The sequence below is a fragment of the Mixophyes fleayi genome, chromosome 1 (assembly GCF_038048845.1).
Source record: "Mixophyes fleayi isolate aMixFle1 chromosome 1, aMixFle1.hap1, whole genome shotgun sequence".
Classification (NCBI taxonomy): Eukaryota; Metazoa; Chordata; class Amphibia; order Anura; family Limnodynastidae; genus Mixophyes; species Mixophyes fleayi.
In genome coordinates, this window is record NC_134402.1 from 216,618,433 (window position 1) to 216,632,854 (window position 14,422).

The 14,422-nt window shown below is 37.3% G+C and overlaps 1 protein-coding gene across 5 annotated transcripts in view; it reads right to left on the reverse strand.

Annotated features, from left to right (window-relative positions):
- Positions 1-14,422, reverse strand: part of CRTC1 (CREB regulated transcription coactivator 1) — a 132,002-nt gene that overhangs the window by 46,409 nt on the left and 71,171 nt on the right. For all 5 annotated transcript variants that reach the window (XM_075205179.1, XM_075205167.1, XM_075205186.1 and 2 more), the window contains 2 exons: positions 3,994-4,214; positions 1,793-1,911 (listed from right to left, as the gene is read on the reverse strand). In XM_075205179.1, coding sequence (XP_075061280.1) covers positions 1,793-1,911; positions 3,994-4,214 — 340 coding nt within the window. The remainder of the gene's footprint in view (positions 1-1,792; positions 1,912-3,993; positions 4,215-14,422) is intronic.

Genomic DNA, 14,422 nt, shown 5'->3' on the forward strand with positions numbered 1-14,422 from the left:
GCAAGAAGAGTATTGGGTCCTGTGAAATAAATAACTCTAAACCTTTTATTAAACAGACACTTTAGAATGATTGTTGTTATTGCACTGTATTTTCAGAATGTCTTCCTCTCTGAAAGCGAATAGGATTTTCACAAATACTTGCCCGATACGATTCAAGGATAAATAACAACAAAAAAAAGTGAAAAACAAAACAAAAGCCAAACTTTCAAATATGATTTCCACTTATCTAGGTGTTTATTTAAAAATAAACCAATATTAAAAAAAAATAAAAAAAAATTAATTGCACACAATGAAAGTATTCATAGTACAAAAGACCTGCTTAATAATTGTATACAGGTAACAGTCAATTTAGAAATCAGCTGTTTGACAGAAATGAAACTGCTAAACCTATGTAAACACAGCTGCATCCATCTCATCCATAGAGGAAACTTATGATGTCTAAATGGTTCAAGTGGCAGCTCACACATGCTATGTAGCAAAATACATACATTGAAGTTCCTCATAGTTTCTGTCACAAATAACTGCAAATACCTTCTGTACAAACATTGTAAAGTATTAAATACTGAAATTAAATGTACATTTCAGGCAAATAAAATGAGTGTACTCACTTTATCACACTTAATACAAATGTATACACTACTCAATACAACATCCAAATACCAAAAACAAATATTGGGAGATTTTTTAAAGAACACCAAAACATGTCTTGCATTGGCCTATCAATATGGTAAACAAATACTGTAACCAAGTTTTCCAATTTATACATCAGCCCCTCATGCATCCATTTAAAAGTTAGCAATGAAGCAACACATAGTAAATGTGTTGCCTTTCAGCAGTCCATATATTCTTAGGACAATATAAAAAAATGTACCATAGGCATTAATACTAATTTAATACCAATGTAATCATCATGTGTACTATTACAAAAGCTTAAACTAGAACTCCATTTTGAAATGGAGTTTTCCCCCAAAGCAAGAAGTCCAGTGGGCATCACATCTTACCATCACCTCTCAAATAGAAGAGCTGTTATTCTTCTGGAAGCTGCAAGGGCTGTAGATAGCCAGTGCGTAAATTTCAAACTGGGTAAATTTAGCCACTGGGTCATTTTCAAACAGGTGTCAATGTGTGCACACTGAAAGTAGTACCTGCTTGGCCAACAATGATATCTGTCCAAACAGATGCTGCTTTCAGAGCATTCCTAAATTACATCTGTTTGAATATTGCTTCACCTCCCCATCACCTGTGGTGTCAGAAGATGTGGGGCTTCTACTTAAGCAGCAGAAGCTCCCTTTTTCTTCCACATAAAATAAAGTGTTATGACATGTTTTGAGCAGTTACACAATGCTTGCATTTGAAGCATAGTAAGCGTATCCAGAAAATGTTTACTCTTTATGGGGAACACATTTGTTTTCTAACAGTACGAATATTATTTATAAATTACATTTTGCAAATACTTATTTTAAACTGAAGAAAAACAACAACATGTATTAGACCAATGATGCAAACATTTTTTGCACTAAACTCTGAGCTGCATACTCGTATATCATTGCTGTCTGTGTGGACAGCATACACGGTGTGGCATTGGAACCAATTGGTCTATATTCTGTACTATTTCAGTGTCACATAATGAAAAAAAAATAAAAAAATAGATATTGCAAATTAGACATCTTTTAATAAACAAAGTCACTAATGTCATGAGTTAAATTATTCATTAGAGAATGGCTACCACAGGTATAGATTTGGAGTGCATGTTCTTTTATCTCAAATATAAGACTTACATGACACGTCATACCTGAGTTATAGGTGATAGAGGAGAGATAGTTGGAGACATCTGTTGAGACTGTTGTCTTCTGGAGTCAGGTTGCTGATGCTGTGATGACCCTGTGACTGTTCCTTGAGTTGTTGTCATCCCTACAACATAGATACATGGTATGGAAAGAATGGGTCGGCAAAATAGCTATAAGAGATAGAATACACTGAGTGGAATTACCCAAAAGTCCAATGACAAGTTATATTTCACAGATCAAAAGAAAAAAAAAAGAACAGGTACAAAAAGGCCCTATTCAGGATAACGTCAATCATAAAATACTTTACTAAATGAATACAAAATCAATAAGAAAAAGATCAATAATTGGTAGTATAGGTTGTGTGTTCACATTCAAATCACAGGGTTGCTGGAAAGCAAAGAACATTTACTCAAATATTTGTAGGCATTTGAAAAACATTACATAGTATAAAATATGTACATCTGCACTGCTTCGAGCATGTATTAACCAATTCCTCTGATAACAATTTTTTGTCCAGCTGTTCTATAGAAAGCAGACCTGGTTAACAAGAAACACACTGCTGAGACACATGGAGATATAACATCCAACCAAGTATTGTTGAGCACATTAGGTGTCAGATTATGTTTTTTGTACAGAGACTTGAGCAATATGGTTGCCACATGAACAGAGATATAAGGATTCGTTTGGAACACTTGTTCTCCATTTAAGAGTAACATCTTCAAATACTAAGAGGCTGACTGTTTTATCCATCCAACGCAAGGCATTATTGGGTATTTATACTGTCAACATTTTCAGCATAATCTTTAATATCATAAATAGACTATGAACATTTGCATTTTAGAGCAGGGTTTCTCAGCTTCTTTTAAAAAACAATCTTAACGAATTTCTTTTCATCTTTAGCCAGTACTTCCTAATGTACATACATGTCTACCAATTACGTACAAATAATTAGTAAAAACGATATCAAGTAACCTCTTAAGCCTATGTAGATTTAATAAATCCCCCTCTATATTGTATAATTTACTAACATAGTAAAATTGTAAATTCAATTACACTTTACACACTGCATTATCACTGGAATCTTTTTGAGTTAGCCCTGTGGCACACTTCCAATATCTTTAAGGTCTACTGCTAAGATATTTGCTTTATAGATGGGCAACAAAACAGACCCAGATGTTTCTCCCCTAAGAAACAGACTTGTCAGTCTTATGAACAAGAAGCGGATTTGTCCTCTACCTAGGGAGGGAAGAGATAAGTCTGTTTCTGGTTTGACATTCATAAAACAAACTTCATAGAAGGAGAGCCACAGTCTATGTTGCTCCTAATCAGCTAGGCACTCGGGATCTTGTTCCTTGTTTGGTAGAAACAAAAAACAGCAGGCTGTTGGTATAAACTTGGCCTGCTCTTATTTCAGTAGATAAACGTCTGTCATTCATGGCACCTGAAGTCAGGATCATTTACTAAAATTTTGTGTGGCACGTGGTTTGGAATAGCTGTGGTGAACACACAATTATTCTACTCCGAGTAGTTTCATTTATCTATAGATGATTTGCTGATGATTAACATGACTGTTATGGCACCTCTAAAAACAGTTTTAACAACCCAATATTACAAACACTTCTAAAATTCTATTTACTCACTATATTTTCTGATGTAATATGAGAATTTTGTATTTGGTAACACATTTTGGATATATATGTTATGTATATTTACAGTTTCAATGTTATTAATATATTCTGTCACAGCATTTATTAAATATCCTAATTCTTAAGTATCATACACATGTTTATACTTAAAATACTGCAGTAAATTAGTATTGGATTAAACCATATAGAGATTTAGTATCAATAAGCCAGTAAAGACAGACATTAAAGGTTCAACTAATCAAACTAGCTTAACAATAGTTGAAAAATTTGATGTATGTTTTTTTTTAATCTAACATGAGCCAATATTTTTTAATAGAATTTCTACTTTAGCAATACCAGGTATCCGTGTTTGTGTCATGAGGTCTATACAACAGCCTTTGTTTAATTCTCTATTTCCAGCTGCAACTCTAATACAAAGATAGCCTGTTCCACTGAGCATACAGTAAGCAAGAATGACAAAAAGGGAACTATGATGGATATAACTCACATGTTTTTTTCTTCATTACTTAAACTTGCTCACACAGTATATTATTGACATTCTGAACTTAAATTCTGCTTACCTGGACTGGCAGAGCTAATACCCAGGTGAGTTAAATTTGTTGTTAGGTTTCCAGTACTGTTGGAGTTTGACATTGTCGGGAATGTAGAGTCCTCGGGATCTAATGGTATTGGTAATGGAGAAGGGAAGTGGATGTTTGTAAGGTCAGGCAGTGAACCTCCTGTGTTATGTGTAGCAGGGATGAGGCTTGTAGTGTTCTCCTGGTCATTTGAAGGGTAAATGCTTTAACAATAGATAAATGAAAACAAATTACAGCATTCATAATGGTATGCTTTAATTATAATAGTAAAATATAGTATAATAGTAAAAATCAAATCTGTTTACCCAGAAGACCTATTTCTTATGAATATAGATCTCACACTTCAAAAGGTGAAACAGCTCAGCCAAACATGAAACCAGGTAATATAATTAATAGGAAGAGCAGATATAAGGAGAGTTTGATATGATGGGATTCACCCTACTGAAGCATTAATTGTATAAACACTATACAAAAATTACTCAGTTCTCTTCTTTCTTCTTGAATTACATAAATTTAATTAGGTTGATAAACCACTGTAGCAAAACTGAAGATTAGAACTCTGGGCATAAGAAGAGAAAAACACTATGTAAACAAAATAAAAAATAAATAAGCATATCCTCTGTATTTTGTTACACAAATATTAATGCACAACACATTGTACCCAGGAATATCCAGAAAATGATAAGCATGGCACAACTGAGGAGCTATTTAAATGACGCATGCCACAATATTAACATAATAGGCTAAATAAACATATTTTTGAGGATAAGTGGAGGGTGCACACATACACTTTTACTTGAATAGCGAGTTAAGTTTAAACAATTCACTACCAGGGTAAAGCACTTTACATACAAAAGGACATTTTTAGGTGCAAGTCTAATACAATGCCTGGTCACATCTTAGAGTGAGATTTTCAGTGGTCTGATCCAGAGTTGCACAATTTTCTGCATTGCTTGTTAAACTAATGCACAAACATAATGATGAAAGCGAAGACACTTTTATACATATAAGAACCTATATCCGATGATGTAATTCCCCTAGTCTTTGAAGATTTCGATTTTTTTTTTTTAAAAGATTACGTGTAGATCTTCAGTAATATAAACTGACTTGTACACCTGTATTTTAAATTCAAAGTTTGGGACTGTTGCAAACATATTTATTAACTATAAACATTAAACATATAATCAAAACGCAGTGGATGTCTCTGCAAGATCGCTCTGTTCCGAATATATGTACCTTGTATTGCTAGCGATTCAGGTTTACATTTATGTGAATACTTATCATCTTTTGGGGGTAAGTGTCCATTTAGAAAGAGACATCATAAGTAATGTTCTGTTCTTATTTTTTTTTACATTTTTTTTTTATGTAATGAAGTGTTAAAGCAAATTAAAAATCCTTTTTATTATCAGAGGTAATGCACTATTAGCCCTACTTTCTTCCACACTTTCTGGGTACATCTCAGAGTTCTTTGGCTGGATATAACGTTGGAGAAAACAGAAAAATACTCCTTGGAGATTGCATGTCCATTAACAGTGAAAATCCTTTAAGTATAGTTCTTTAGGGGCTGATCACGGAGGGAACCACTGATCGTTGATGAAAAATGTGACTGTCTCTCTGATTTTATAAATACATGTGTTTTTTTAAAAAAATAAATAAAAAAAGTCTGCAATATGATTGGTTTCTGTTTTTTCTATGTTACATTGTGATACAACAAAAGAGGAGTTCCTCCCCGCTTGATTGAGAGGATCATTATACAAACTTTATATATTCATTGTATCAACGGAGGAATACAATACTTGAAAGTCTCTTGTGAAATAGGTTTTTCCTCCCTATATGGGTTTTCATATGGATTACTGTTGAGAAACATATTTTATTGTTTTGATATTTTTTAATTTGAGACTGGAATTTTTGGGTTATTAGCACCATACCTGTGTTTAATGTTTATATTGTTCAACTTGACTCTGTTGTGGATTAGAGTACAAACATAGGGGCAACTTAAGACCTAGATTTGCGCTGTTTTTATCATTCACTCTTCTTTTATTCATATTTATTAATTACACCACACATATTTATTACCTACAACTACATCTAAATTTAATAGATATTGCATTTTAAGGTTTTTAATGAAGATGTAAAAATAATAAATTATTCTTATTAGGCAGCCAAGTCCTTTTGAAACTGAAAGTGTGTTTCAATACTGCCATTGCTAGAGCAAGTGACCCAGCCAGTAACTATATTCACAATGGTCCATCTCAAAGTTACACTGTACCTTGATTTCAGAGAACGACAGTTTGGTATTCTGCCACGTATCAGCAATGTGTGTTAAATAAAGTTAACATTGGTGTGTTCTCTTCTATACATATATTTTTCTCTCTCTCATAATACATAATGTTGCACTGGGAAATTTTATGCACACGAGTTATATTGCATACATTCAGTGGCCACATTATTAGGTACACCTTTCTAGTACTGGGCAGGACCTCCCTTTGCCCCAGAACAGCCTGAATTCATTGTGGAATGGAATCAATTAGGTGTAGGAAACATTCCTTAGAGATAGTGGACCATGTTTACATGATAGTATGATAGTTCCTGCAGATTTGTCAGTTGCACATTCATGCTGCATATCTCCCGTTCCTGTGCAACCAACCCACTGTGGTCTTCTGCTGCTGTAGCCCATACACTTCAAGGTTTGATGTGCTGTGTGTTCAGAGATGCTCTTCGGCATACCACTTTTGTAACACACAGTTATTTTTGCTACTGTCACCTTCATGTTAACCTGAACCAGTCTGGGCAAATTCCTCTCACCACTCATTAAAAAAAATTTTCGCCCATAGAACTGCCACCCATTGGATGTTTTTTGTATTGTACACCATTCTCTGTAAACTCTATAGACTGTGTTGTGTGAAGATTCCAGGAGGCCTACATTTGCTGGGATGCTCAAGACCAACAGTCATTCCATGTTCAAAGTCGCATTGAACATATTTCTTTCCCATTCTGGTGTCTACCACATGATTAGCTAATTAGATCAATGAGTAAGTCAATAATGCGTATATAAACTGCTAATAATTAACAATCTGGGGAGTGCCATATGCACTGCACCGGACAACTGTGTTATACTCTATAATGAATGAATCTATATTTTACTTTTGAAAGGATCCCTGACCATTCAACACTCTGCATGGTTTCATATTTCAGGAACATATGGCCGGATCATATGCTGTGATCTTGTCCCTCAAGCTTCTAAAAATTACTACATATCCTTTTGTAGAAGTAAATCTCAATAATCAGATTTTTAGGAGTTAAAAATATTTTTATACGCGAGATAAGATCAGTACTTGCCTCTGTAAGAAATTATGAAGGTGCCCAACAGATTATGCTTGATCAGACATGTTTTCTTATATGTAGAGGATAGCAAAAATGTTGATTAAATTCAAGATTGCCAAGTTCAACAGTTGATGAGACTTGTTTGAATACCAACGAGAAAGGAGCTTGCACTGATAAGAGAATTGCTTTCTCAGCTAGTTTATTGTTGTGCTGTGCCTGTAACATTTGTTAAAGAAGTAGGAGGTTGATGCCAATTGAGCGAGGTTTAAGTGGAGTTCCAAAGTGTAGTCCCAGCACCACAAAAAACCTTTGCAACTTTTATTTGGGCTTTTACACCTAGAGACTCACTCTTCTCCTCGTAGTTAACTAAATCTATAATCCTGTTTGTTTGAACAGTTCAGATTCACGTTGAGGTAAGAATTTATGAATTGTAATATTTCACACAATGTGTGCATATATAGGGAGAGACAAATAATAGCTGACAGATTCCCTAACCTCTCATGCCTCACTGTATGTAGATGTCTTCCTAAAGAAGTATGCAGTTGGATTACCAGCAATTTTTGAAAGTTACCTCTTCATTTTTGCAGATTCTGGAAACTATACAATGGAAAGAGGGATACAGATTGGTGACAGTTGATGTCCATTCTCTGTATACATCTACTGATCACGTTAGGGGAATAGAAGCGAAAAGATACTATTTGGAACTTGATAATAACCTTATTGATATCCATAAAGATTCCATTTGTGATCATTCTCTCTCAGAGCTATTTTAAATTCTTGGAGATGTTTTACATCCAAATATGTGGCACAGCAATCGGCACAGTTTTTGCATGTACCGTTGCCAACTTATATATGGGCAAAATGGGAATTCGATTCCCTTTATAGTGAAAAATAACCCTTATTTGAAATACATTTGTTGTTTTTTTCGTCGCTACATTGATTACATATTCACGATTTGGGATGACCCACTGGATTTACTTGAAGAATTCTTGAAATATCTAGACAAAAATGATCTTTATCTTATATTTACGTCGAAGTCACATACCATCAATACAGAACTTATGGATTTAGTAACAGATAAAAGATGGGAAATTTACACAAACCCCACGCATACTCACACCTCCCCTACACACACACACCACACACCCCTGCACACACACCCCCTACACTACAGACCCCTGCACACACACCCCCTACACACACATACACCTCTAAACACACACACACACACACACACACCTCTAAACACACACACACACACACACACACACACACACACAGACCCCCCCTACACCCAAAGACACACACCCCTACACACACACACACACACACACACCCCTACACACACACAGACACACAACCCTACACACACACACACACACACAACCCCCTACACACACACACACACACACACACACCACCCCCACCCCCCTACACACACAACCCCATCCCCTCACCCCTCTACGCACACACATCCTACACACACACCCCTACCCACCCACCCCCCTACAAACACCCCCACGCCCCTACACACACACCCCCCTACACACACACACCCCCCTACACACACCCCCACCATATACACACCCCTACACACACACACCCCCACCATATACACACCGCTACACACACACCCCCATATACACCCCTCTACACACACACACACCCTATACACACCCCCCCCATACACATCCCCCTCTATATACATACCCCCTATATACACCCCCATAAATACACCACCCCCTTTATACACCCCCCTATATACACACACACACACACCCTATATACACACTCCCCCCTATATATACACACACCCCCCCTATATACACACACCCCCCTATATACACACATACACCCCCTATATACACACACACCTCCATATACACCCCCCATACACACACCCCTGCCCCCCTATATATCCACATATCGATGACACTGAAATCTAAAGGAGCTTATTCATTTTTCAAGAGAAGTGTTGTAGATAGAGAGTAATAGAGGACCTAGGACTGAGCCTTGTGGTACTCCAACTGATAAAGGAAGTGGAGATGAGGAGGATCCAGAGAAATGAACACTAAAAGAGCGACTAGATAGGTAGGATGAGAACCAGGATAGGACAGTGCATTGAAGACCTAGGGATTGTAGCATTTGTATGAGGAGAGAGTGGTCAACAGTGCCAAATGCATTCTGGTTCCAGACCACCCTGAACGTTATACTTGGTTATAAAAATGATGGCTTTGCTTTAGGGTTACTTACATATTTCTAGGGTAACAGACAGTACACTCCTTGACTTAGCTGCCAAGGGTTTTCCACCTTGTCTTAGGAATTGTTTCTGCTTTTGCTGTGGAATTCTCAGCACCTCTTCTTCTGGGTTCACCACCCACTATTACTGTTTCACATGTAGTAGCTGTTTTTACACAACTCTGTTCTCATATTCTATGTAGATATTTTTGTCTTATGACAAAGGAACATTACTTGTAGTATATCCTTTCTGTTTACAAAGTCACTGAAAGTGGCATTTTACCTGCTCTGTCTCTTCTGCAGAAGATGCTGAGTTAGTTGCCCTTAGGAGCATTTGCACTTCCCAAGTAAAAAAGAACCAAAACAATAAAAAACTGTAACCATTTACGGATTCTCTGTATGCATTTGGTGTAGCACATGATTAGGACCAATTCTGAAAACAACATGAGTTCCACATTTCAGTTGGTCTACAAAATAAAAAAATGTTTCTAAACTTATAGATGTATTTCTATTACTAAAAGCAATGCACGCCTGAACACAAAACTGCAACTCTGTCTCATACCAAAATGTAATCAACAGCTGGCTTTACCAGAAAAGCAATGTTTTCCTCTTCATACATTAGAGGACCAAAAGTGACAGTAGTTCCTAAAATGTGTGCAGCAAAAGTTGATGTAATCCTACTTGCACACATGGGACTTGTTGAGTGTGGTGAAACAAGGTATTAATATCACCTTAACCAGTCTGCACCCTGTTTCTCACAAACTGTGGAATATAAAAATTTATTTTTGGAAGCCCTCTGGTTCCCCGTATATGTCAGTCATATTTAAACTTGTATATATATTCTATTTGAAAGTAGCTAAAATGTCTGCCAGCATGTTTTTCTTATCTTGCAGACTTGTCCATTGTTTCAGCCTAGGCAAAGGGATTATTGTCCACCAGTCCTGTATGAATGTACATCACGTCAGGAGGTTTCATGTATAGATAGGGAAAAGGCCCACAAATAGAGCTCTATGTTTAATTATAGAGGACTGCATTGTGTATTTAAAATGTAATTTGTCTGGATTGCGATCTCTCCTGTTTAAACAAACAGGTGTATAGCCACAGAACAACACCTATTCTTAATTATATCAAGAGTGGCTCATCTGCTATCCCTTTGTATGTTTATCTGTGAAAAGGTAAATACAGAAAAGGACCAATCAGGAAGGTAATTTCTGCTTTTAAATACCAACTCCAAAGAACTGAAAATTGGCATTCACTAACCAGGAATAGCTTAAGTCAGGCTGGCGTTGAGATCCAGATATCTGCTTTGACAGGAAATGGAAAATCGGTCTCTGGAGTACTGCCTTTGCCCTGATCTACCTCTCCAAGTCTTGGGGGAGCTGTGTGTCCGCCAAAAGCGGAGTGTCAATGACTCAGGACCACTACCTTTGCTGGTAGCCTTAAAAGGAGAGAGGGAAAGAAGCTTGTATGGATAGACAGCAGTCCCTGAAAGTGGCTAGGATACTGGTGAGGTGTTTTCATTATACCCTGTATGCTGTGTGTGCCAGACTGTAGTGTTATTTGCCGCAGGTTATTATTTAAAGATGTTTATTGCTGTTTGGTGATATCATTTTGCTAAATGAACTTATTTATTTTATTTCGGATATTTGCCTGGTTGATTTTAAATCTTTGATAGGTACCAGGTAGGCCAGCTGTGCAGCACAGAGGGTTACACTAAACCCGGTATCCTCACACAGAGGGTCTTAAAATAGTTCAAAATCAGTTCATCAGTCAATGCATTAAAATGTTCCATCCACAGGTTCAATCTGCATGGGGTAAAGAACCAGAACAATGGTGTAATTTGTGCGTGGCAGGTCTACATCGTCACTGCTTACCACTCATACAGCTGTCAGATGCCAAGGAATGAACACCTGGTCCATTTATTACAGTGCAAAAAAAACAGCTGCCTTTCACCCAGCCAAGAATCCTGTTCCTCTGTATTTCTGACATTGAGCAAAGTACCTTGACAGTTTTGGTGTTTGGAACTATTAGGAGGGAAATCAATTAGTCGCGAAGTTTCCTGTGGGCATTCCGGAAACAAAAAGAACGTTGTAAGATTGTGTACAGCAAGAAAAAGGACAAAGACACTGAGATGGTCAGATTCGTTAGTGATTTCTGCCAAGAGTGGCAAGAACTGCAACAAATTGTACAGAAACACTGGCCCGTCCTACTCTCAGATGATACCCTCAGAAATGTCCTGGATGAAAAAGCTAACTTCAGTTGGAGGAGGGCACGTAACCTCAAAGATAGACTGGTTAAAAACCATTTTCTAGAGAGAAAAACGGGAGAAATAATTAAAGGCTCCTACAAATGCGGTAAATGTAAGGCCTGCCCTTTCACGAAGAAAACTTGCGACCTCACTGACAGATATGGTAACATACACCATATACGTGAATTTATTAATTGTGATACACAAGGAGTGATTTATCTCCTATCATGTCCCTGCAATAAAATATATATATGAAAAACAGGCCGCACTTTGAAACGCCGGATTCTGGAACATGTTGGCTGTATACGCAATGTCACAAGAGATCAAGAAAGGTTGAGACAATTATCCCCGATTGCCAAACACGTCCTGAAAGCGCACAACAGCGATCCTAGGGATCTTACAGCATTTGGAGTAGAACGTGTGAACATGGACATCAGAGGGGGTGACAGTGGAAAAACCTCTACTACAAACGGAATATAGGTGGATGTTTTTAATGAACTCCCTATGTTTGCGTGTTTCTTATAAGGAGGGACGCGTCTCAGTATGCCCTCATGAATAACATCTAATTATACTCATGAATAACATTTTTACTGGGGACATCTGCGGAGGATCGTCATCATCATCATCACCATTTATTTATATAGCGCCACAGATTCCGCAGCTATTTACAGAGACCTCATTCACATCAGTCCCTGCCCCATTGGAGCTTACAGTCTAAATTCCCTAACATGCACATACACACAAATACACAGAGACAGAGAGAGACTAGGGTCAATTTTGATAGCAGCCAATTAACCTACTACAGTGTTGGCTAACCTGTGACACTCCAAGTCCCAGCATACCCTTCCAGCAATAAGCTACTATATATTGGCAAAGCATGCTGGGACTTGTAGTTTCACAACACCTGCAGTGTCACTGGTTAGCCAACACTGACCTACTAGTATGTTTTTGGAGTGTGGGAGGAAACCGGGGAGAACATATAAACTCCAAACAGGATCTTAAGAACTATTTCAGGACGGTGATGAGTAACAGGTTTTCAAATCTTACATGCCACCTTGAATAGATGGGAAAGGGGAACCTCATACTATTAAGGCACACTCTTTGGTATTTGATATAGGGCCGTGTAGTAACTTTCCTGTGACAGTGCACGAGTAATAGATCATCACTGATTGTAAGAATACTTTCTGTCAGTATATGCAGCCATTGATTTGCAACATGCACGTAGCCCGTGAGCGAGGAGATCACATAATCAGCACCATCATAAATCGCCCCATTTAGTATAAAAATACAATACGGAATTAGGGTTTTGCAACTGTCTATACATGGGTCTTCGGATTGGTTAGACTAGATGCCAATCAGTTCTCTCCTTTTGTGATTGGCTCACTTAAAGGGATTTTCCACAAGCAGCATAAGGGACTCCCCGAGTACCACAATTGGCTAGAGAGAGGAAATTCCACGCATGACTCACAGGGACTCCCGTGAATACACTTAGATAATTGGTTGGCGTCACTATCACTCAACCATTAGATCCAGTAATCAGACTTAAAAGATTTCAAGGACAAAGAAACGGGTTATTCCTTTGATAAAGCTATCTTGTGAATGGTATGTCGGGACCCGCGTCCTTCGGCGCTGCACTCACTGAGGGAGGGGGTCTCGCTTTAAACTCCAAAAACGACCTTACCGTTGTATCTAAACAAATGATCATCTGTTATTCGTACCTCAGTCGGAATTAGAATCTATCCATACCAATATGGAAGTTTTTCTTATCTCTATATACCCAGATTCATTGTGATCTCAAAAGTATTAAAATTATTAGCAGTTCTCAGCAATGAGCAAATAGAACAATCTGTCTATACGTAGATTCGACAGTATTACACGAGTGGTTAAATTGCAAGCAATCTATGGCATATTGGCAAAAAAAATACTTCAGCCACAGTGCACATATTTAATCTGCCAAGAGTGAGATCTCATAGATAGTGCTAACAGTATCATAGGTATGCTGACACTTTCCCCTATTGCAGGGACTGTAATAGCTATAGCTAGAATACTATGGAGGACACAGTAATTTACTCTCATATACAAATTCGCTAATCCTGCAGATACTGCAAATCTATCAACACCTTTTTAGGGCTGCTAACACTGCATCCGATTATAGAATCAGGTTGCAGTCATCTTATGGTATATATATTATATAGAGTGTAATTACTATTCCATATACATTTTGATTATTTGGCTGCTTGTACGAAAAGGCCAGCAATCAATGAACTGCACAAGTCAGTGTTAATTTACAAACAATTCACACACTGATTATTTATATCCGAGTGTGATTAATACTGAGGATTCTTTTCTGAAATTATTAGCCAGACGCTAGATGTGTGTGAGGTTTTATTTTAAACCGCATGCATCTCTTCATTAATCATAGGATAATCCTATGTAATAATTCTAGTATTACAAGAGTAGGAGGTAAATGTATCAAGCTGAGAGTTTTCCGGCGGGTTTGAAAAGTGGAGATGTTGCCTATAGCAACCAATCAGATTCTAGCTGTCATTTTGTAGAATGTACTAAATAAATGATAGCTAGAATCTGATTGGTTTTTCAAAC